Here is a 23,165-nt window from a genome sequence, read left to right on the forward strand (position 1 = left end):
ATCAGACCAAAGCAAAGTAGTGTCAACTACACATCTGCACTCTGGAGTGTCTGTGGGTCTTAATATTCTATTTTACTGTCTGCTTTGCTTATATGGTGTTCACTGTGTTTATATGGACCCAAGACTCAAGATTGAGTTGAATTGATATAACTGAAAGCTAATATGCCAGTGGACTTTTTGAAATTGGTTATGAGATCAGAAATTCACTGCATAAATATCAAAATGGCAACGCATCACAGCTTTTACATCTAAATTGTTTTAAATTAGAAACGTACACGCAGGCAGCAAAGTATGGTCGTTTACAGTGACATCCAGTCAATAAAAGGCTTTTTAAAACAGTAATTTGTTTATATTTAAATGAAATGGACATGTGCATTGAATGTAGTGATTTATAGAATGGTAGAGAGACATGCTGAGGTCCAGTCACATGGAGGAGTGATCCGACTTTACAACTAGTTTGTTCTGCTTCCATTTTATGTTGGAGGCCATTTGGTTTGTTTTAAAGAACCTATAAAATTTTACAGACTGCATACTGTGGATAACAACTGAAGTAAAGCCGTTTAAACAGACTTTCCCTGACCACTTCCTCCAGACGATTCCAACCAGGTACCAAAACAACAGATTAACTTCTGCACCTTTAATCTTCTTATCATTCTATAAACTTCGTGGAGTGACACAAATGGTGCACGACTCCGTTCCAAGAAACCGGGCCAGCGTGTCTCACTTCAGATAAGAGTTGTGCTTCAAAGTGCGGTCACGAGTTTCACCTTGTGACTCAGGTCTTTATCGCTCCGGCCAGTCGTCTGCAGCAAGATAGTGAGAGTCGGATGCTCAGAGAAAGTCATAACTAACCAGCACTGAGTCCAAGGGGCTGAACCAGGATAAACACAGATGATGTTTGTTAGGGGTGAATCGTCCATGACTGGAAACTCAGGTCAAGGAAAACAGGAGAACAAGGTTGGCAGGAGGATCATTTATTGACTGAATGCTTCAACTCTTTGAGTGCAGGCTGTAACAAAGCAATAAATATGGTCGATATAAAATCATGCCAGCATTAAATGCTGCCAGTTAAACATTTACAAAAGAAAAGAAAAAAGAATCGTAGCAGTCTGCTGAACAAGCTGCCAGGTAGAGACTTAAGGCAAGAGGTCTTCTGCTTGCAGTTGGAGCGTGCTCCTTCTAGCCGATGGCATGACCTGCAGCAAAGAACAACCTGGTCAGTTTCACACAGGAAAGACCTTTCCTTTAGATTCAGACGGGGATTTTAGTACCTTTGTTAGAAAGCCTTCTGGATGTGGTTAAGGATGTCACCATAGACAAAGTTGAACAGTTGTTCCTTTGACTTGGTTCCATCTAGCTGCACTGGAATGGGAAACAACCAGAACTTTATCAGTAACTTTCTTTTCTAAAGCAACTGAAGGTTAAAAAACAAGACTTACCAACGTCAACACATGATTCCTCCATGACGTTCTTATGTTGCAAATACATGGGCCAGACGTGGCCCTCGAACAGGCCGGGGGGGTCTGGCACCGTGTAGTTCCTGGAGCTGCAACACAAACACACACCCTTTTACCAACACACACACACACACACCAAACTGTCCTGCAGATCAGGGGTTCACACTCACCACCTCCTCTTTTTGCATTCTTCATATGGGATGGAAATGAAGTAACGCTGGTTCAGCACGTCGATCAATGGTCTGGAAAAACAGAAACTATTCTTATTAGTGTGTGTGTTTGGGGGGGGGGGGTTGCCCAGAAATGTCAATACTGGCTCGTACTCGTAGGTGTAAAGCAGGAAGCCTTCCACAATAAGGATGCGAGTCTCCTCCTCCTCCTTATTGTCAGACTTCGGGACAATCTCTTTGTCCAAGGTGTTATTGACGCCGTGAGACTTCTCAAACTTCACTGGATTCTCCAGCCATGCGTAGATGGTGCTCATCATGGCGTCCATGTCCAGAGCAGTGATGACTGGAGAGGAACGAGAGTGGAAAGAAAGAAACGTGTGGAAAAATTGCAAAGAGAAAACACCGATTTAGAATACAGCCATTGTTTATATTGCATGCAGATTATTAACACAATGTGACAGCCAGAGCAGACGCACCCATCCACACACACACACACACACACACCTTCATAAAAGCCCAGGCTTACCATCGTACTGCTTAAAGCCATCTTCACCAACTTCAATTTGATCTTGGGGCTGAAACATACATTGATAAGATGTACCCAGGTACATGCCACTAGAGCTACACTCAGCTACATGGAAGACTGACAGTGCCGTTACACACGAGGTCAAGCAGCAAAGGGTCAACAACCGGCCCAAGATCAATCCCTGAACTTTCCTATCAAATTCAACAAACACCGGTGTGTGTGGCTCACCTTGAAGAAGTCATCCTGGTGGACCACGCAGCAGTTGGGCAGGTTCCTGATCAGTTGGTTGGTGAGGGTGGTTTTCCCTCCGTTGGTCACGCTGCATGAAACAAAGCAATAGAGGATGATGCAACAAGGTCCTGCTCCAACTCAGCTAGGAAATCGCAATCTTAAAACCTGATATTCTTATATATATATATATACACACACACACACAGAATGAAATCAGGATTAAAGTGTTATATAATACAACAGTTAATTAGAAACATTTAAAAAAATAAAGCAGCTTGGGCGACTTGAGGAAAGCTTTAACCGATACACTATTGTGAAGCGAAATCACCACATGGGGGCCAGATCATTCCAACAGTTTAAAATGAATTTAGTGAGAGAGTCGCAGTGACAGCTGAGATGAGGGGGAGGATGGAACCATCGTGAGACGCCACATGGTTCTGCCAACTGATAAGAATATAGCAGCTGCCAGGGGGCAACACTGATAAGAGCAGGGTAAAAAAACACTTTAAGTTCAATCTCACATACAGAACGTCTTCAGAGCGCATCACTGAAGCTTGACATTAATAACTATGCTATGGAGCCTGATGAGTGAAACAGGGCGGGTCATCCCGGCTCCATGGCGGCCTCCCCCGCTGGAGCAATAAGATCTTCACGGTTTGTTTACGTGTCAGAGATGGTGAATGAAATGTGCAGTGAACACTGATGGAAGCCCCGGAGCGGAGAGCAGAAAACCAGGACAGAGCCACAATGTGGGCGGATGTCCTGGCCGATCTGCCCACGTGTTAGCCTGTTAGCTTAGCATCAGCCGCCATTCATCCGCAGGACTCACCCGCCGATGCCGATGATGCACTTCATGGTTCCTGGTTGGTCGAAGCTCGTAAAAAAACAAGGTCACGGACTGGTTAAAACGTCAATAAAGACCGGGCCGGGAGATCGATGATCAGACGGGAAGAAAGCTTAAAAAGAGAAGGTTGCAGCAGGAAACGTCAACTACTTGAATCCTCCATGGCGATTGAGTTGAGTGAGTAAGAGCAGAGACGAGCGGTCACTCGGACGCGGTCTTCCACCGAAAGAGGGCCTCAGCTTCCCGGAGCTCCTACACATACTGCACACAGCCAGCTGATTGGCTATTTAAACACCTCGAGCTGGCGGAGGCTCTCGGGACAGCCAATCAGAAGTGAGCCTGACCGCAGCCCCGCCCCCAAAGCCCACACCCTTCACGCGACCTGAAACTGTGACGTAACCGTAAATTCAACCCAAAAAATGTCTCCAGACTAACGAAAAGAAGAAAACGGATGTTGCTGTTGTGGCGGCGGATTATGAGACATTAGATTCCTCATCGCGCGCAGGTTCCAAACACCTCCTGGTCCCAGGAGACAGAAGTGACTTATATATTCTTTGAGGTCATTTCGTGTTCGTGTTTTGTGGCTGTCTGTGTAATTTCACATCCATTTGTTGTCAATTTGTGCCTCTTCGTGGGCGTTTTGCAGCTTGATGTTAGATACATGTCTGATTATGTAATTTAGCAGCTTTTAAATGACATAACGAGAGAAAAGAAACCACTGCTGAGCACCTGAACTGATATCTGGTCAGTGTTCATCCTTTATATGGTCGTTTTGAGATTTCTCTGCTAGTTTTGTCTCTTTTTCTCTATTTGTCTTGTAATAATGTCCATTTAGCAGTAGGGTGATAATTTACTTTTTATTCTATGATGCAAGTGAATTTTTAACTGTTCCATAAGTGTATTGTACTTCCATGTCTTATAATAATGCTCATTATTATCCGTTGATGAAGTGTTTAATGCATTTACATTATTTAGTGTCTTTTTACTGCTTTTCTTGTGTCTTTATAGAGAATTTGTATTTCTTGGGGTTTGTTTTGTGTATACTATCTACTGCTCTTGTCTAGGGAGTATTAGAGTATTCATGTGTGTACTTTTGTTTGTATCTTTTGCAGATATGATTGCTTGTGTGTTGTTTTGTGGCGTGTTTCCATCAGAGTCCAGTTTGTGTGTATGTAATCTCATTTTCTGTTTACTTCTGACTTCTGTCTTCAGTTTTTGTGAGCATGCCATCATTTTACATCTTTTGATGGATAACTTAGTGTTTAAAGTCTCTTGTATATTGTCTAACTGTCGTGACATTTTACAGCACCTGGCTTGTCTTTCTCTCTCGCTCGGTCTCTGTAACAGTCTCTGTTGTTTTATGTCTTCTTCCACAATTTTGTGACTTTCTGAAAATATTTAATTTGGGTCTTTTTGCAGCCCTTTAGTGGTTTTCTTACATTTCTCCAGAGATTCTTGCATCGTCAGTTCTGATCTATAATCATTTTAATCACTATGCCATCACCTCGGTCAGACTGAGATGGGCTGAGCGCCGCAGACCAGAACAGACCAGAACAGACCAGAACAGACCAGAACAGACCGCTTCCATTCCACCACAGAAGGAAGGAGATCCAATAACAGTTGGCCCACTATGTGATGTCATCAATAATAATCATTTCATTACAATATATATGAAGTATTGGGAAAATGTTGTTTTTTATTAAATGCCTTCTTCATCCACAGCCAACTAGTTCAAGTGTTAAGCTGAGAGGAACTTCTTCATCTGTGACAAGCAGATGAATATCAGTAAGAAGTCATATGAATATCTTCCTACAAGTCCTTGCCTCTTCAGTTGACCACTGAGCTCTAATGAGCATCATCACCTTCAAAATGTGACGGAAAGATTCTTGGTTTACTGAAACGGGCTTAATCGTGTTCTTCACGCAATGATCACATTTGATAAAAGAGCTTTTCTTTGAATCCAGACTTTTGTTGACGCCTGATAGGAATGGTTTGTGTTCCAATCACACCTTGTTTTGTTTGCTCTTAACTACAAGTGGAAGAAAACCTTGTCCTGTGACTGGACCTCTGAACAGTTTCAATCCTGTGATATTCAGCAGCAACCGACTCTGAAACGAGGAGACATAGATCATGTATTTTGTTATTTATTGTGCAGGTCTTTATTCCATAAGATGAGAAAAACACACGTAAAGAGTTTGTCCAAAACTCAAAACAGTCCAGAGATTTGAGTCTTATGGAAAAGGGCCTCTTTGGAAACTTTACAACGGGAATAGAGTGGAATTCAAGTATTTGTGAAACAATGAGATCAGCAGCTCGAGCAACACGCACAGACACCAGCAGGCAAACTAGAAACAAACAACACAACTTTAATATATGAGAAAAGTTCAGATCGGCTCAAACCAGGACTGGATGGCAGCAGAGACACATGAAGACAAATGAAAATAAGGTGGTGAGACTGTCAAAGTTCACCACTTCAAAGTAATGTGGTACATGGTGGTGTAGTGGTGTGTACTCTGGCCTCACTGTGAGAAATCTCCGGTTTGAGTCTAGGCCCAGGGTCTTTTCTTTCCTCCCACAGCTCAAAGCAAGTGTTGCAGGTTAGTGTGAATGTGAGCGTTTGTGTTTGTCTCTGATTATAAAGTACTGGAGGAAGTACAATACCTTCAGCAGGAATCCGCTCCAGGCTCTTCAACCTGAACTTGGATTCAGTGGGTTGGAGGACCAAGGACCTTCTCCACTTGAAAAAAGACATAAATAAAGAATTCAAACGTGTTTTTGTGAGGGATGTTACTGATTTACTGTTTTTAAATCAGAACCGATGTCATTTTGTTTTGTTTTGTCATCACGGGACCCTTCTCATGAATGTTCATGAGATCGTTTGTTTCTCAGGAAGTGACTCTACCCAAACATTTCAGTCCAAATATAATAGAATCCTCAATAAAAGACCATAAAAACTGGATGAAACAAAAAGAATAATACAAACCCCTGTTACATTAGATATATCAATTTATTTTATTTTTTTAAGGAATGCCACTGGCAAACACAGTAAAAAGAAAACACACCTCCAAATGACCAACAACAGGAAGTTTTGTACGTCATTGAACTTCTATAATCAGTGAAGTTACTGTCGTTGAACTCTGCCGGGTGAACAAGACCTTCAGCAGGTGTGACCTGTCGGCTGCATCCACTCACATTCAAACAACATTCAAACCTTAAAACAGACATTTATTCCAAGTCCACTGGCGTGTCGACACAATAAAGATGTGAAGGTTGCCACAAACAACAGTCCATACTTGGGTGTGAATCCGAGGCACCAAATTAACTTCACACATTGCTGTGGTGTTTATTTCCCGGCCTGCTGCTGACCTCTGGCTGTTTTCTATAGAAACTCCCCGATGACACCGTTTCCTGAGGTTACACCAAAATGTTGCCCATGTCGGGTGCACACCCTCCAGAACCTCAACTATGAAGCGGAATTCACCTCAGCTGTTGAGATTCCAGGTCTGAGCTCGACGCAGGTTCATTCTGCCAGTTTGGAGACGAAGAGCGAGACTTTCTGGAAACGTTTGGAAGTCTGTAGTGACGCACACAAGGTCTCAACAGAACCACAATTAATCCAATCGATAAACTCCTCGGCCTCGACTGGTAACAACCAACCTCCTAGTTTCACTCCCTCATGATAAACATCTGTAAAAATGTGACTCCTAGATTAATCACAAGTGAACCGAATCATGTTTTTCATGCAATTAGAGAAGAAGTCACACCCCAGTCATATAAATGTCTCCTTGTTTCCACTCTGTATTTTATTGTCTACGTGGATTTAGTCTTTGTAGCTGAAGAAGACGTCGATAAAAAATCCTCTCTGGTGAAGTTTTACTCATTTGGTTTATAGCAACAATAATCTTTTAGAAACAAAATCTCTTCTGCCTTTAAACCGGCTGTGGGATAATGACATTGTGCTGTTACAATCACTACAAACTGCATCCTAAAAAATCAACAAATTGATAAAAGAGCAGTACGTATTATTTCATTGACAGGAATGAGCAGGAAGTAACATAAAATAAAAACACTTGGCGTAGTTCTCGTTGTCATCAACATGTGAGTGATCATATTGAAAATAATCATAATAATTCTACCACAGTTGCTTGGCGTTCTCTAACACCGACCAGCAGCACCACTTTCACAAAACCCAACAAAATGTATTACTTCAAACAGTATTTGGGCGACTTACTAAAGTCAGGCTGAAGAAACAGCCTCCACCCCTGTCCCTGATTCCTTTGCAGCTTTGTGGAGTTTCCAAGTTCTCCCTGATTGTGTTTGATTTCCTCCACCACCCCAAGAACAAGCATTTGAGATGAGTTGGTGTGACAGAGGGACACATCCAGGACTCCACTCAGAATAAAGCCTTTGCTCATTGATCACGTCTTCATTTTGATCACGTTTGATACTTTACCGTTGGAGGCCACAGTCTTCAGACATATGACAATAAAAAGTGGCGTGGCTCGGTTGGTAGAGCAGTTGTCCCCAAATCAGAAGGTTGAAGGTTCAATTCCCATCTCTACCTGCCTACCTGCCAAAGTGTCCTTGGGCAAGACACTGAACCTTGAACTGCCTGTGTGCATGCAGAGTGAGAGGTGGTGGGCGGAGGGTTTATGGTGCAGATTAGCAGTCTGCTCCAGAGCAGCTGTGTCTACATACGTAGTTTACCAGGATGGAGGGACTGAAAGAGTCTCTGAGTGTCCAGAAAAGAGCTCTATAAATCCATTATGATCTTGTTCCAGCTGCTCTAACATCATTCTGTTCACCCAAATCCTGCTGAAATCACTGACAACAACATTCACTTTGCCACTCATTAACAATAACAAAAATGTCAAATTGATCCTTTAATGCTCGTGGCACTGTACCGCAAACCCAGTTATCTGAACTCCTCTCAGGATGTGTGTTCATAACAATAGAAGCAAGTCCCAAAGGGGGAAAGGCACGAATAGAATATCTAAAGAAAATAAGATCTTCCTCGACTGAAACTTGCCTTTAGGCTCTTCTTCAGATGCAACATCATTTACTGAGGAAAACAAAGAACAAGCTCAGACTGTGAGAGACTGAAAAGTGAAAAAGGGAAACTAAAGAGGAAAAGTGTGAATTAAATGGCTGATCAATTTCTGTTCCATTTCATTTATTCATGTAAACCCAGCGTGACACTCCAGCCATCATTGAACTGAAGGTCAGTGCACAAACTTTCTTGCAGTGAACTTCAGGTTTCCCTATTCATCATCGTACTTTAAGATAAAACAGTCTTGGTTCTTTGTTTCTGTGAATGCTGCTCTAAGGTGGTCTGTTACTGTCATACACAGACGTTATCAGAAGTGAGACTTGCTGAAACTCCGTGAGCCCAGATTGGTATCTCCGGTTAAATCCTGCTGAATCCTAACATGAACCTAACAGGACTTGTGATCCTGATTAGACAGTAGCACACATGTGAATGCCTCATAAAGCTGAGACATACTGCAGGGTCAGTGACTGTACACCGTGTGCTCCTCGGCCCTCCTCACCCCCCGCTGACCCAACATCACTATTCAGCTCATACATCCAGACGTCACTCCAGTATCACCACACATTCTTCACATTTAATGTGATTGTGTTTCCTTTATTGACAGATTTTCTGCATGACTGTTGTTCACATGGGATTCAGGAAACGACTCATTCCACCAGGCTTCACCAGGCTTGGGCAGCTTGCATAAGTGTTGGCCGGGATTCCAATCCTGTTCTTATGTTTTTCTCAAGATGCCGTGGTTGTAATATATGTAGTCTTTATTGCATCCTAGCAGAAGCTGCACATTTTGTTCTGTTCTGAATGAAAGCTCTCAGATGTGTGACTGCCCTCTGCTGGCCGGGACTGCACGTCTCTTCAGCTCTCATGGCTCCACTTCAACAAGCACAAGGTTTCATTTCAAATGGAGGAAGAAAGCCTCATGTGATCGATGGCTCCAGTTAATAAGAAGTCAGCATGCTGTCACGTTTCTGTTTTTAAACTATATGAGAAAACATATATACTTGACATACTTGACAACTGGACATGTGTTCTATGTTCTGTCTTGATATGATGATATGATAGAGCTTTATTGTCATTCATACACACACACACACACACACACACACACACACACACACACAATAGTTCATATACAAGAACGCAGTTTTTCTGCAACTTAGGTTTTTAAAGGTGTCTGAAAAAAGAGAACAACAGAAGTATAAAACCACGCAGTAAATGATATAAAACAGTGATGAAGTGCCAACGGCTCACAAAAAACTGAAGTTACACTGAGAAATGATTGCACTGGATTTGTGTTGGTTATTCCAGTGGGTTTATGATAAATACATTTTATAGATTATTTCACTGGCTTGTTGCATCGTCCTCAAGACCTGACAGCAGGAATCAGAAACAGCAGTCTTGTCTTAAAGCACACAGTTTTTATTAGAATTAATACACGTTTAATGCACTTTGTTGTACGTGAGTCTCAACGGTTATTATTTTGTGTCCCTTTTCTGTTGCATGATTCCTGTAAGTGCCTCTGTTGTCTTCTGTTAGTATTTGTGTCTCTTTAACAAATTACTTTTCTGTCTCTTTGTTGGCCTTCTTATCTCCATGGTGTTGATTTGTGTTTCTTTTGATATACCTGAAGCAGTTTGCTGTTATTTTGTGCCTTCTTGTTGTTCTCTCTCTCTCTCTCTCTCTCTCTCTCTCTCTCTCTCTCTCTATCTCTCTATCTATCTATCTATCTATCTATCTATCTATCTATCTATCTATCTATCTATCTATCTATCTATCTATCTATCTATCTATCTATCTATCTATCTATCTATCTATCTATCTATTTATCCATCTCTCTCTCTCTCTCTCTCTCTCTGTCCCTCTCTATCTATCTATCTATCTATCTATCTGTCTGTCTGTCTGTCTGTCTATCTATCTATCTATCTATCTATCTATCTATCTATCTATCTATCTATCTATCTATCTATCTATCTATCTATCTATCTATCTATCTATCTATCTATTTATCGATCTCTCTCTCTCTCTCTCTCTGTCCCTCTCTCACTCTCTATCTATCTATCTATCTGTCTGTCTGTCTGTCAGTCTATCTATCTGTCTGTCTGTCTGTCTGTCTGTCTGTCTGTCTATCTATCTATCTATCTATCTATCTATCTATCTATCTATCTATCTATTTATCCATCTCTCTCTCGCTCTCTCTGTCCCTCTCTCACTCTATCTATCAATCTATCTATCTATCTATCTATCTATCTATTTATCCATCTCTCTCTCTCTCTCTCTGTCCCTCTCTCACTCTCTATCTATCTATCTATCTATCTGTCTATCTGTCTATCTATCTATCTGTCTGTCCGTCCGTCCGTCCGTCCGCCCGCCCGCCCATCCATCCATCCATCCATCCATCCATCCATCCATCCATCCATCCATCTATCTATCTATCTATCTATCTATCTATCTATCTATCTATCTATCTATCTATCTATCTATCTATCTATCTATCTATCTATCTATCTATCTATCTATCTATCTATCTATCTATCTATCTGTCTGTCTCTTTGATTGTTGGGTTTCTCTGTTAAAAGCTCCAGCGATGACTGTGTTGTATTTCGTGCTATGTTAATAAAGTTGAATTGAATTGAATTTCTGGTCCAGTTCAATGTGTGGAAGCTCGCGGACCTTCGGAAACCCTCGGACTCACTCGGAAAGGTTCGGAAAGGTTCGGAGACGCTCGGAAGAGGAGGCGGTGTGAGAAACATGGACGAGTATCAGGAGCTGAAGGTAATCCAAAAAATCAACGATTACGATTTAAAATCATTTATAACCATAAAAGGTTTTAACCTTATCAGTGAAATCCCTCAGAAAACTCTCCTGCTTGTTGATGTCGTGCTAAGTTTCCAGCTAATGAGCCTCCAGGTGGTTTTTCACCAGGTAATCACACAGGTGTTTTCTCAAGTTTAGTCTTTTAAACCACTAAATGGTCTCAACGTACATGTTTTCATATAACTTTACCAGTCATTAAAATTACATATATTAAAATAGATTGTCCTTGTTTCATTTCTATCTATCTATCTATCTATCTATCTATCTATCTATCTATCTATCTATCTATCTATCTATCTATCTATCTATCTATCTATCTATAAAAATGAAGAGACCAGTGTAAAACTATCAGTTTCTCAGATTGTACTACTTCTAGGTATGTGTTTGAGTAAAATGTTTGTTTCATTCTATAAACTACTGACAACATTTCTCCTAAATTCTAAATAAAAATATTGTCATTTAGAGGATTTATTAGCAGAAAATGAGAAATGGTCAAAATAACAACAAATAAAAAAGCAATGTTATCAGACCTGAAATAATGTGAAGAAAACCAGATCCTATTGATTTAAAACAACACAATACTAATGTTTTCACCCAGGAAGAGTTCAGAAATACTTCTTTGGTGGAATCAGACTGATTTTGAATCCCAGCTGTCATGGTTCTTGTCATGCTCTCCACCAGGCTGTCATGTTCTTGTAATGCTCTCCACCAGGCTGTCATGGTTCTTGTCATGCTCTCCACCAGGCTGTCATGTTCTTGTCATGCTCTCCACCAGCTGTCATGGTTCTTGTCATGCTCTCCACCAGTCTGTCATGGTTCTTGTCATGCTCTCCACCAGGCTGTCATGGTTCTTGTCATGCTCTCCACCAGCTGTCATGGTTCTTGTCATGCTCTCCACCAGTCTGTCATGGTTCTTGTCATGCTCTCCACCAGGCTGTCATGTTCTTGTCATGCTCTCCACCAGTCTGTCATGGTTCTTGTCATGCTCTCCACCAGGCTGTCATGGTTCTTGTCATGCTCTCCACCAGGCTGTCATGGTTCTTGTCATGCTCTCCACCAGGCTGTCATGGTTCTTGTCATGCTCTCCACCAGTCTGTCATGTTCTTGTCATGCTCTCCACCAGTCTGTCATGGTTCTTGTCATGCTCTCCACCAGGCTGTCATGTTCTTGTCATGCTCTCCACCAGTCTATCATGTTCTTGTCATGCTCTCCACCAGGCTGTCATGGTTCTTGTCATGCTCTCCACCAGGCTGTCATGGTTCTTGTCATGCTCTCCACCAGTCTGTCATGTTCTTGTCATGCTCTCCACCAGTCTGTCATGTTCTTGTCATGCTCTCCACCAGTCTGTCATGTTCTTGTCATGCTCTCCACCAGTCTGTCATGGTTCTTGTGATGCTCTCCACCAGTCTGTCATGGTTCTTGTCATGCTCTCCACCAGTCTGTCATGGTTCTTGTCATGCTCTCCACCAGTCTGTCATGGTTCTTGTCATGCTCTCCACCAGCTGTCATGGTTCTTGTCATGCTCTCCACCAGTCTGTCATGGTTCTTGTCATGCTCTCCACCAGTCTGTCATGTTCTTGTCATGCTCTCCACCAGTCTGTCATGTTCTTGTCATGCTCTCCACCAGTCTGTCATGGTTCTTGTCATGCTCTCCACCAGTCTGTCATGGTTCTTGTCATGCTCTCCACCAGTCTGTCATGTTCTTGTGATGCTCTCCACCAGTCTGTCATGGTTCTTGTCATGCTCTCCACCAGTCTGTCATGGTTCTTGTCATGCTCTCCACCAGTCTGTCATGTTCTTGTCATGCTCTCCACCAGTCTGTCATGGTTCTTGTCATGCTCTCCACCAGTCTGTCATGGTTCTTGTCATGCTCTCCACCAGTCTGTCATGGTTCTTGTCATGCTCTCCACCAGTCTGTCATGTTCTTGTCATGCTCTCCACCAGGCTGTCATGGTTCTTGTCATGCTCTCCACCAGTCTGTCATGGTTCTTGTCATGCTCTCCACCAGTCTGTCATGTTCTTGTCATGCTCTCCACCAGCTGTCATGGTTCTTGTCATGCTCTCCACCAGCTGTCATGGTTCTTGTTATGCTCTCCACCAGGCTGTCATGGTTCTTGTCATGCTCTCCACCAGCTGTCATGGTTCTTGTCATGCTCTCCACCAGTCTGTCATGGTTCTTGTCATGCTCTCCACCAGTCTGTCATGGTTCTTGTCATGCTCTCCACCAGTCTGTCATGTTCTTGTCATGCTCTCCACCAGCTGTCATGACAGGGTCTTGATCTGCTGGTCCTTCATCCACACCTTGACTGACCGAGCTGTGTGACATGGAGCATTGTCCTGCTGGAAGAACCGATCCTCAGAGTTGAGGAACATTGTCAGAGCAGAAGGAAGCAAGTTTTCCTCCAAGATAACTTAGTATGTGTCTTGATTCATGCGTCCTTCACAAAGACCAATCTGCCCAATTCCAGCCTGGCTGAAGCCCCCAGACCATCACCCATCCTCCACCAGATTTCACAGTAGGTGCCAGACACTGTGGCTTGTAGGCCTCTCCAGGCCTCCGTCTGACCAGGAGACGACCAGGTGTTGGGCAAAGCTGAAATTTCTCATTTTCTGCTAATAAATCCTCTAAATGACAATATTTTTATTTAGAATTTAGGAGAAATGTTGTCAGTAGTTTAGAGAATGAAACAAAAATGTTCATTTTACTCAAACACATACCTAGAAGTAGTAAAATCTGAGAAACCGATAGTTTTGCAGTGGTCTCTTCATTTTTTCCAGAGTTGTATATATATATACTGTAGTGAGTTTACCTAATTCACCCATGAAACCCAAGTTAAGTTACAGAGTTCCAGGGGGACAATTTATACTGGTGCTAATTTCCTGTTGTTATTCTGTTGTGTGATTAATTCACGGAGTTAAACGTCTGCTACGTAGTGGTTGTAAAGCCAACATCTTCATGTCATTAAAACAGCCACCGTCTTTTGACACGCCGCCTCCCACTCCCCTCCTTGCGCACTACTATATATATATATATATATATATATATATATATATATAGTGTTATGTTCTATGTTTTTATTCACTGAGGCTTTTTGTATGTTTGTTTGTTTTACTTCTATGTTGATCTGGGCATCAATTTATAAGAATTTGTAATTCCCTTCCATTTTATTCATACCATCATCTCTAAAGTTTTATCTTTTTTTCTGTCTTAAATCTGCACTTTTTATATCTGAATGAATTTGGTATGGAAAACAAACTTCTTTGCACTTATGTTTTATTTAAGTTGGCTAAGAAGAGTAAGACAAATGTATTTATAGAGCGCCATTCAGACACAAGGCAATTCAGTGATTTACAAAGAAATAGAAAAATACACTTCATTAAATGTCATTACTTCATTAAACCCTCAGGCGAACAAAATACACATGAAAAGACTAAGAGAAAACTTTAGTATCTGAGAAAAATGAAGAGCTCACAGTCACACAGTTCCCAGTCACGTTTGTGTCACAGAACACTTGTAAGAGACTATTTGTCATTAAAAATCAATTTACCTGAAAAACTAAGGAAATCTACTTACAAAATTTTTCCTGAATAAAAGTTGAGCTGATGTTCTAAAGGAATGTATGGTATTCTGCACTATATCTTCATTATAAAGACTTTTATGGCGCTCTTTCAATAATAAATAATCTAAAGACTGAATGTTTGTCTGTTTGTTGTCCTATTTTCTGTAAATGTTGTGATCTCAATTAATTTTAATTGATTTCTTTTCTACTCCTAGATTCCCATTTCTATCCAGAGGGGCTTTTCTATCCCACCTCTTCAGAAATGCCTCACCTGCTGCGATGCTGTCAAATATCATTGTCCATTTTGTTCACCCAAAACCTTCAAACCTGCCAAAAGCAGCAAGGTGAAGGAGCATTTGGAAAACCATCTAAAGCAAGCCTTTTACATTGGAGGTACTGTGTTCTAGTCGTGTTTGACATTTGAAATGTTCTGTTTTGTAGTTAAAGTTTCTGGAGAATGACGATTACATTTTCATATTACAGAGTACACAATCCACCGATGTGGCCTGGAGTGCCGAGCACAGCCTCATTACCACTGTCTGTACTGCGTCATCACCGTGCCAACCAAAATCAATTTAACCAATCACATCCCAGCGTGCATCCAGGCCCAACAGACCAGAGGCCTGAAGCTTCTGAGGTCAGCTTTAAGACGACGCCAGACGCAAGGAGAGAGAGACGCTCCTTCACATGACCTGGTAAGAGAGAGTTCATGCAGCAGTGTGTTCATCGTTCCTCTGTTGATGTGAACGAAGAGCTTTGCAGCAACATTTCCTCTTTTAATTACAAATGTAGGAAGTAGTGCGGTCAGACTAAAGGTCGATTCCTCCTCCATAAGAACAAGAAGAAAGTTCTCAGGAACCAAACGTCTGCACTGCAGGGGGCTGTTCCACCAAAAAGAACCAGGTTCTAGTTCAGGGCCGGTACCAGAGCCAGTTCTTAAATGAGCACCACCAAAGAACCGGTTCTCTTTCCACCGTTAGTGGAGCCAGTAGAGCTACGTCACTGATTTCACCAATGTGGCGCTGACAGCCTCGTCCAGGAACCAGGAGACGGACTGTACCAGAGGTTTAGTCCGGGTCGCTCCATCTAGTCTGACCTGAACCTCTGAAGCACCAAAGAGAAAGAAGACATTACGTCTCTTCTTGTCTCTAGTGGTGTCTTGTTTCAGTCCAGAGCTCCAGAGTGGACATAGAGGGACAATAATAACATGTGTATGAGTTTGGCTCTTATTTTCCACCATTCCAACATTCCATAGTGACTTTCTGCTCCTTTCACTTTATTTCTGGACGTGTCTGAATCAAAAGCTTCAACATGGAGGAATGGAGGTGTAGAATGATAGAACGCTGCTCTACAGCCGTTTCCATGGTAACCTAGGTAACCACTCTGATTAAAGTTCTCTTTCACATGAAGACATTAAAAGGCTCATTTTAGCTCTAAAAACTCCAACTTTCATTTCCAGTAGTTTGTAGTTTGTTTAGTACTTCCTGATGAACCAAAAGTATTTATTATAAAGAAGTTCTGTGGTTATAAAATAATATTGGAGCGTCTCTGAGTGGAGCGGAGCGCCCCCTGCTGCCTCACACTGCCTTGCTCAGCGGCTGCAGCTCCTCAGCCGGCGGTCAGAAGGTGAAACAAGACCTGGACGTGACGTTAGTGATAATAATGTCACCATGAAAATAAACTACAATGGAAAACTGCTTCTGATTTATATCTGACGTAGCTGACTGACAGGTGGAGCTCTGCAGCATCTCGAGAGCCGCGGCTCCGCGAACGTGAATTAAATAATCCCGTTCCCTCGTATTATTAACTTCAGGGAACCACTTATTATGTCGTTCCCACGCGTATTTTTTATTTTTTTCTCGATAACCTCTCTGGGGCTCCGTGTTCGCTGGAGTTTTCAGAAAGCTGGTTCAGCCTCGCTTCCGCCTTTTAGGCAGAGATAACTCCAGAGATAACTCCAGAGATAACTCCTGAGATAACTCCAGAGATACCTCCAGAGATAACTCCAGAGATAACTCCTGAGATAACTCCTGAGATAACTCCAGAGATAGCTCCAGAGATAACTCCTGAGATAACTCCAGAGATAACTCCAGAGATAACTCCTGAGATAACTCCAGAGATAGCTCCAGAGATAACTCCTGAGATAACTCCAGAGATAACTCCAGAGATACCTCCAGAGATAACTCCAGAGATAGCTCCAGAGATAACTCCAGAGATACCTCCAGAGATACCTCCAGAGATACCTCCAGAGATACCTCCAGAGATAACTCCAGAGATAGCTCCAGAGATAGCTCCAGAGATAGCTCCAGAGATAACTCCAGAGATAGCTCCAGAGATAGCTCCAGAGATACCTCCAGAGATAACTCCAGAGATACCTCCAGAGATAACTCCAGAGATAGCTCCAGAGATAACTCCAGAGATACCTCCAGAGATACCTCCAGAGATACCTCCAGAGATAACTCCAGAGATAGCTCCAGAGATAGCTCCAGAGATAGCTCCAGAGATAACTCCAGAGATAACTCCAGAGATACCTCCAGAGATAACTCCAGAGACACCTCCAGAGATAACTCCAGAGATACCTCCAGAGATAGCTCCTGAGATAACTCCAGAGATAACCTCCAGAGATAACCTCCAGAGATAACCTCCAGAGATAACCTCCAGAGATAACTCCAGAGATAACCTCCAGAGATACCTCCAGAGATAACTCCCACCCGATGACGCGTCGGGTCCCAGTCTAGCTCCTCTCTGGTCCAGTAACGAAGTGGGGCCAGCGTAGCAGCAGTTTAGCCCCTGATAGGCCAGGGCTTGGGAAGTGGAAAGACAAAGAACTGGTGCTAAGGCTGGCCCTGGACCAGAACTAGAACCTGGTTCTTTCTGGTGGAAAAGCCCCCGCAGTATGCTGCACGTTCCAGCTCGCTAATGACTATCAGTCATATTTTAATCATGTTCAGCTTGTAGCGTCGCTACTGCATGAGCCCCGCAGCTCGTTAACGTGTCGGAGGGCGGAGTTACGTGATACACCTGAACGCATCACTGAACTCCTGCAGTTAAAACCAGACCAACATGGCGATCGGACACAAACTTTCTCTTTTATTACTGAAACAGTTCAGAGAAATGGGTTTCTGAAAACATTGGAGGCAAGAAATAAGCTGTGCAGTTGAAAAGTTAAAACGCTGCTTCACAGACGTGTGGCTGCTTTGAGGGGGCGTGGCCTGTTGTGAGGGGGCGTGGTCTACGAGTTCAACAGCTTCTTCTACTAAAAGTAGTGGTAAAGCCACTGCAGCTGATCAACTTTGATTTTCCTCATTTGAATATTGGATCATAGGAGCTGCATTCAGAATCTGCTGTGTCTGTGTTACGGCGGAGGGACAGAGGCTCAAGCGCAGGAAGTCACCAGGACAGAGATGAAGTAAACCAAGGACTTTATTTCAAATAAGAATAATAATTTCCAGAGTTCTTCCTCCGGAAGGGATAAAGTCTTGGGGAGAGGTGGCTCACGGGTCAGGTTGGCGTGGAACGGAGTCAGGCTGACGGAGCGAGGGGACGTGTCTTTGTCCGGACGGGTGCTCCCGGGAAGCGGCACCAGAGCCGAGTACAGAGCTGAGCGGGGCAGAGCAGGTTGAGGCTGCGGTCCAGTGGGCGGCGGCCGAGGCGGTGTGGGAAGAGCTGGTGCTGGCTGGGTCCGAGAGTGGAGCATTGACGACGTCGCTCTGATGAAGAGGAGTGAGAGAGAGAGTGCATGAGCTGGTAGCAAGCGATAGAATTAACAAACAACGCCACAACTACTGACTCATGTGGATTTACGGTCCCGGGGCGTGAGGAGCCCGTTTAAATAGTAGAGCCACTCCTCCAGAAACGCCTCCACCTGGTACCCGCAGCTGTGCTGAATCCTGGTAATTAAACCAGCCAGCTCTTCCATCACAACACACCACCTCCAGGTACACCCACCTGAAACACACTGTAGGGAAGAGAGAACACACCTGCAGCCAATAACCCCCCCCCCCAAGGGGCTGGAGGAGAGCCGATCATGACAGTCTGGGTGAGCTGGACTGGCTCCGCCCACACATGCCCATCTTGGGAAGAGGAGGAAGTACTTCCCCTCGTGGTGCCATGTGCCAGAGCAGAGCTGCCTAATTGTGGGAGGAGTCAAAGGGAGGGCCTACCTTGATTGGGATTGGCTAAACCCCCGATGACACTATATAGGGTTTGATTTCTGATTGGCTGCTTGGAGCAACACACTTTTTAAAACCTGGAACAAGCCAGGGACAGAGAGGACAGACTGTCTTCACTTCTGGGACGTCAGTCCAGGTATGGGGACGAGTAGTACTGCTGGTACACCTTGAGGAAGTGGGTTTTGTGTAATATGAGCCTGTTGGCCTTCAGATTCCACTGAACCCCTCCAGCAGTCCTCCACCCAGAGGAGAAACACCAGGAACAATGAACAGAGCAGCAGGGAGCAGGCCAAAGACCCCAGGAAGTCTCCACCCCCCAGGTTGGCAACCAATGGTAATGGTCGAACCCGACCCGACACCACAGGGGTCCAAAATTCAACATGGTGAGACCTCTTTCCTACCAACTGTCCCCTGCTTCTCATCCCAGCCACCAGGAGGGACACACGTCTCTGCTGCCTCGGGACGGTAAAGAGAGCACCAAGTAGGTCCAAGGGACAGAACCAACGCCAGCCCGCTGGACGAGCAGGACACAGTTTGGACTGCTTCTTCTCTTTCCTTTTTCCTTTTTTGGGGGGATTCTGGAGACCAGAGCCAGCGTCTCCTCTCCCCCACCTTCAGCCTCGCTGTCCACTCCTGCAGCTGAAGCCAGGACGCTGAAGCCAGGACGCTGAAGCCAGGACGCTGAAGCCAGGACGCTGAATTCAGACCCGGTCGCAACCAGTTACCACTGCCTCACAGAACTGCACTGCGCCTCGGACGGTGCTGTCCAGCACAGAACCTCGGACGGTGCTGTCCAGCACAGCACCACGGACGGTGCTGTCCAGCACAGCAACCGGACAGTAAGAACTTTGTCTGGGCAGAGACTGTTAGATTAGCGTGAAGCTAACATGCAATGTGTTTCAATGTGCTGCTGATGAAGCCGTCCAGATGTTTGTGTATGCACGTTCACACGCACCAACCAAGTCCAGGACTTGGGCTTTTCACCTCAGAACCAGAGGTCCAAGTGAGCTCCAGGCCCACTGGGAGCTCTGAGTGGAGGAACCAGGGTTCAGAACCGAGCCTTCTCTGTCTTCCTCTTCTCTCCCCCTCTTCCACTAACCCGGGTCTGTGCAGCCCTGCGCTCCTGTTACCTGATCAGATCAGCTCACAGACACACAGCTACATGTAGCAACCAACTGCTATCTGATGCTGCTACACCACCTCTGCCTCCATCACCAGAGTTCTAACTGCATTACCCGACATGCACTTAGAACTCCGACGCTCAGAACCGGGCCAACGGAGCCGCCCATTAGTTTACAGTAGGTGAGACCGCTTCGCTCCGAGACCGCCCTCGTGCATGTGCGCGCGACGGACGTCTTGTTTATCTGGTCGCTAAGCAACCACCGCGTCCCCAGAAAGAGCGAGTCAAACGCCCCTAGTGGCCGCGTGGGTCATCGCAATCCCTCTTGACGTCCACCTGGTGGACGCATCAAGTCATTGTGCTCTCCCTCTGCACGCCGCCGCACGCCCCTAGTGGTCGTCATGGTCACCACACTGACCTGCCAACGTCTGCCTCCACCTGGTGGACGTTCGGCGTCATTACGCCCATTCCACTCATCACTCCAGACCACACACACACACACACACACACACACACACACACACACACACACACACACACACACACACACACACAATAGTTCATATACAAGAACGCAGTTTTTCTGCAACTTAGGTTTTTAGCTATTTTGGCAAATGCACTTAAAGCTTTGAGAATGTAATTTCTGTTTCAAGAAATGAGCCAAAGCAATTGAGAAAAACTGTAAAACTATCAGCCACACTATCTATATTTAAAAGGAAACTAAAGAATCAACTACTGGAGAGTTATTCAGGTGGTGTAGTACTCTCAGGGCTAAAAGGTTTTCTCTCTGTACATGGATCAAGTCAAAGTATATGAGTTACTGTTACATGTATGGATATGTAGAGTCATTTATTGTCTTTTGATTTTGAGTTTAGAACCACACTTGTAGGGGAATGGGTTTGTTTCTATATGTGTATATGTATGTAGGTATGTACAGTATGTGTGTATATGTGCATATATAATCTGTCCTCATTCATCTCTACTGGCTAATGATGTCTGAAGGACGGAGTTATGGTCGAGCCATCCTTGGTTAAATGGGTGGATGAGTGTTGGACCCCAACATGAGAAGCTCAAAGCTTTTTGGACTTCCTGCACAAATCAGAATCATTGTTTTATGTGTGAAATTGTGGAAAATAAATGAAAATGAAATGAAAATGAAATGAAAATGAAATGAAAATGAAACCTCTAAAAGGAGCATGTGTTTAAAGATGCTACAGAAGGTGATGCAGTACTGCTTTTATTAGTCATTCAGTACATAAAATACCAGATACTGTAAGTCCATAACCTCATCCTCTTGACTGCAATTGGTTCCTCCCCATAGATTGGTAAATGGATGAGGGGTTCATCCTGTGTTTATCAGTTACTCTAATCCTGTGATAAGAACCTGAATGATTTATTTCTGCAGTATCTTGTGACCTTTGCTTTCCAGGTATTTCTCCAAGCAGCATGTGAGGAGCATCAGTCCCACACAGTTCCATCATAAGGTGCTTTAGTGTTTTCACAGTAAGATCCCACCACTTCTTTCTTTTTTAAAAGTGGTGTGTTCACATCAAAGAAGAAGAAGAAGAAGAAGAAGATTGTTTGGAAATGTCGTAAAGCAGATAACTGGTGGATCGGGCCTCATTGTGGCAAAGCGCTCAGTCACATTAGTTCCTCCATGCCGGAGGTTTTAATGTGTTTTCTTAAGGTTTTTTCTTCCTCACAGGACGGTGAAGAAATGATCCTGGGCTCAGAGTCACAGGAGGCGAGGAGTGGTCAGTCTGAGCTTCCTCTGGTCTGCAGCTCACCTCAGACCCAAGCTGCTCGATGTCACCAAACCGTCCAGACCGACTTGGACAAACCACAAGACTGTGACGAGTTCTACTTCATGACCCTGGTCAAGCTGTTCAAGAAACTATCGCCGCACAAGAAGACGGGCGTCAGGATGACCATTGAACGGCTTCTCTTCGAAGCTGCGTTTCAGTAGAAGAAGGCCTGACTGTCGGAGGATTTTCGTTTTATAAGTTATTAGAAGACGCAGCACTTCTACTTTGGTACGAGTCAGAAGTGACTCCGTTACGATTCTCTGTTGTTTCCTGGTGAAAAAGCTTGAATTTGTGTTTAGTGACGACTGAGTGTCTGCTGCTGCTGCTGCTGCTGCTGCTGCTCTGCTGCTGCTGCTGCTGCTGCTGCTGCTGCTGCTGCTGCTGCTGCTGCTGCTGTTGCTGCTGCTGCTCTGCTGCTGCTGCTGCTGCTGCTGCTCTGCTGCTGCTGCTGCTCTGCTGCTGTTGCTGCTGCTCTGCTGCTGCTGCTGTTGCTGCTGCTGCTCTGCTGCTGCTGCTGTTGCTGCTGCTGCTCTGCTGCTGCTGCTGCTCTGCTGCTGCTGCTGCTGCTGCTGCTGCTGCTGCTGTTGCTGCTCTGCTGCTGCTGCTGCTGCTGCTGCTGCTGCTGCTGCTGTTGCTGCTCTGCTGCTGCTGCTGCTGCTGCTGGTCGGGAAACTAGGTAGTTCCACAGACTTTTCAAAATGGGACTTTTTCTTTTTTCAACATTTCAAATATGAAATAATTCACATTTGTTTGGAAAATAAAGAAGTTTTTAAGTTCATTTGAGTTGAAATCTTTTTTGAATTAATAATGTTGCCGCCACCTCCGATCCATGAAACATAACCCTCAGTTGTTGCTCCTGTTTGAATAATAATTGATCATCTGGTAAGGAAAATATATACTTTTGCCATGTTTCAAATGTTTTGTAGATTCTTCTAATGTACGAGTGAAATTGCATAAACGGGAATTATAGAAGTGGACAAACACTGAGACATTACAGCAAACTGATTAGCACTGGACACCGTAGAGCCTTCACACGTGGAGAGAGAACTCCAAATGAGCGGGTTGAGCAACAAAAGTGGGGCTGGAAGAAGATTTATAGGTTATTTAATAAAACTTTTCACCACTGTAGGTTTAACCTGAAGTGTTCTGACGGCGCCGCTAGGGGGCCTCATTGCTTTCCTCATGACCTCACTGGTGAGCAGAAATAAACTACTCAGGTGTTCTCATCTTTCACCTTCAGAATTTGGGATTTTATCAGCAATTTGTTAAAAATGCACCAAATCAAGACATTTTCTAAAATAGTTGTGTTCAATTTTTTTTTTCAATTTTACAATCCAATGTGTTTTTCTCTAAAGTGGTTTTGGGTTCATTTAACAAATCGTAGTACATAAACAAATAGTATTTTCCTAATAATTG

General features: G+C 43.9%; 1 protein-coding gene across 1 annotated transcript; it reads right to left on the bottom strand.

Moving 5' to 3' along the window:
* Nucleotides 1–958: 958 nt before the first annotated feature.
* mibp2 (muscle-specific beta 1 integrin binding protein 2) lies at nucleotides 959–3,592 on the bottom strand. The gene is made up of 8 exons (XM_080458375.1): nucleotides 3,214–3,592; nucleotides 2,382–2,472; nucleotides 2,154–2,202; nucleotides 1,781–1,970; nucleotides 1,628–1,699; nucleotides 1,440–1,546; nucleotides 1,272–1,362; nucleotides 959–1,196 (listed from the first exon to the last, which is right to left on the bottom strand). The coding sequence occupies exons 1-7, from the start codon at nucleotides 3,237–3,239 to the stop codon at nucleotides 1,277–1,279; spliced, it is 621 nt and encodes a 206-aa protein (XP_080314501.1). The 5' UTR covers nucleotides 3,240–3,592; the 3' UTR covers nucleotides 959–1,196; nucleotides 1,272–1,276.
* Nucleotides 3,593–23,165: the final 19,573 nt, after the last annotated feature.

The sequence above is a fragment of the Lipophrys pholis genome (assembly GCF_963383615.2).
Source record: "Lipophrys pholis genome assembly, chromosome: 2".
NCBI classification, from domain to species: domain Eukaryota; kingdom Metazoa; phylum Chordata; class Actinopteri; order Blenniiformes; family Blenniidae; genus Lipophrys; species Lipophrys pholis.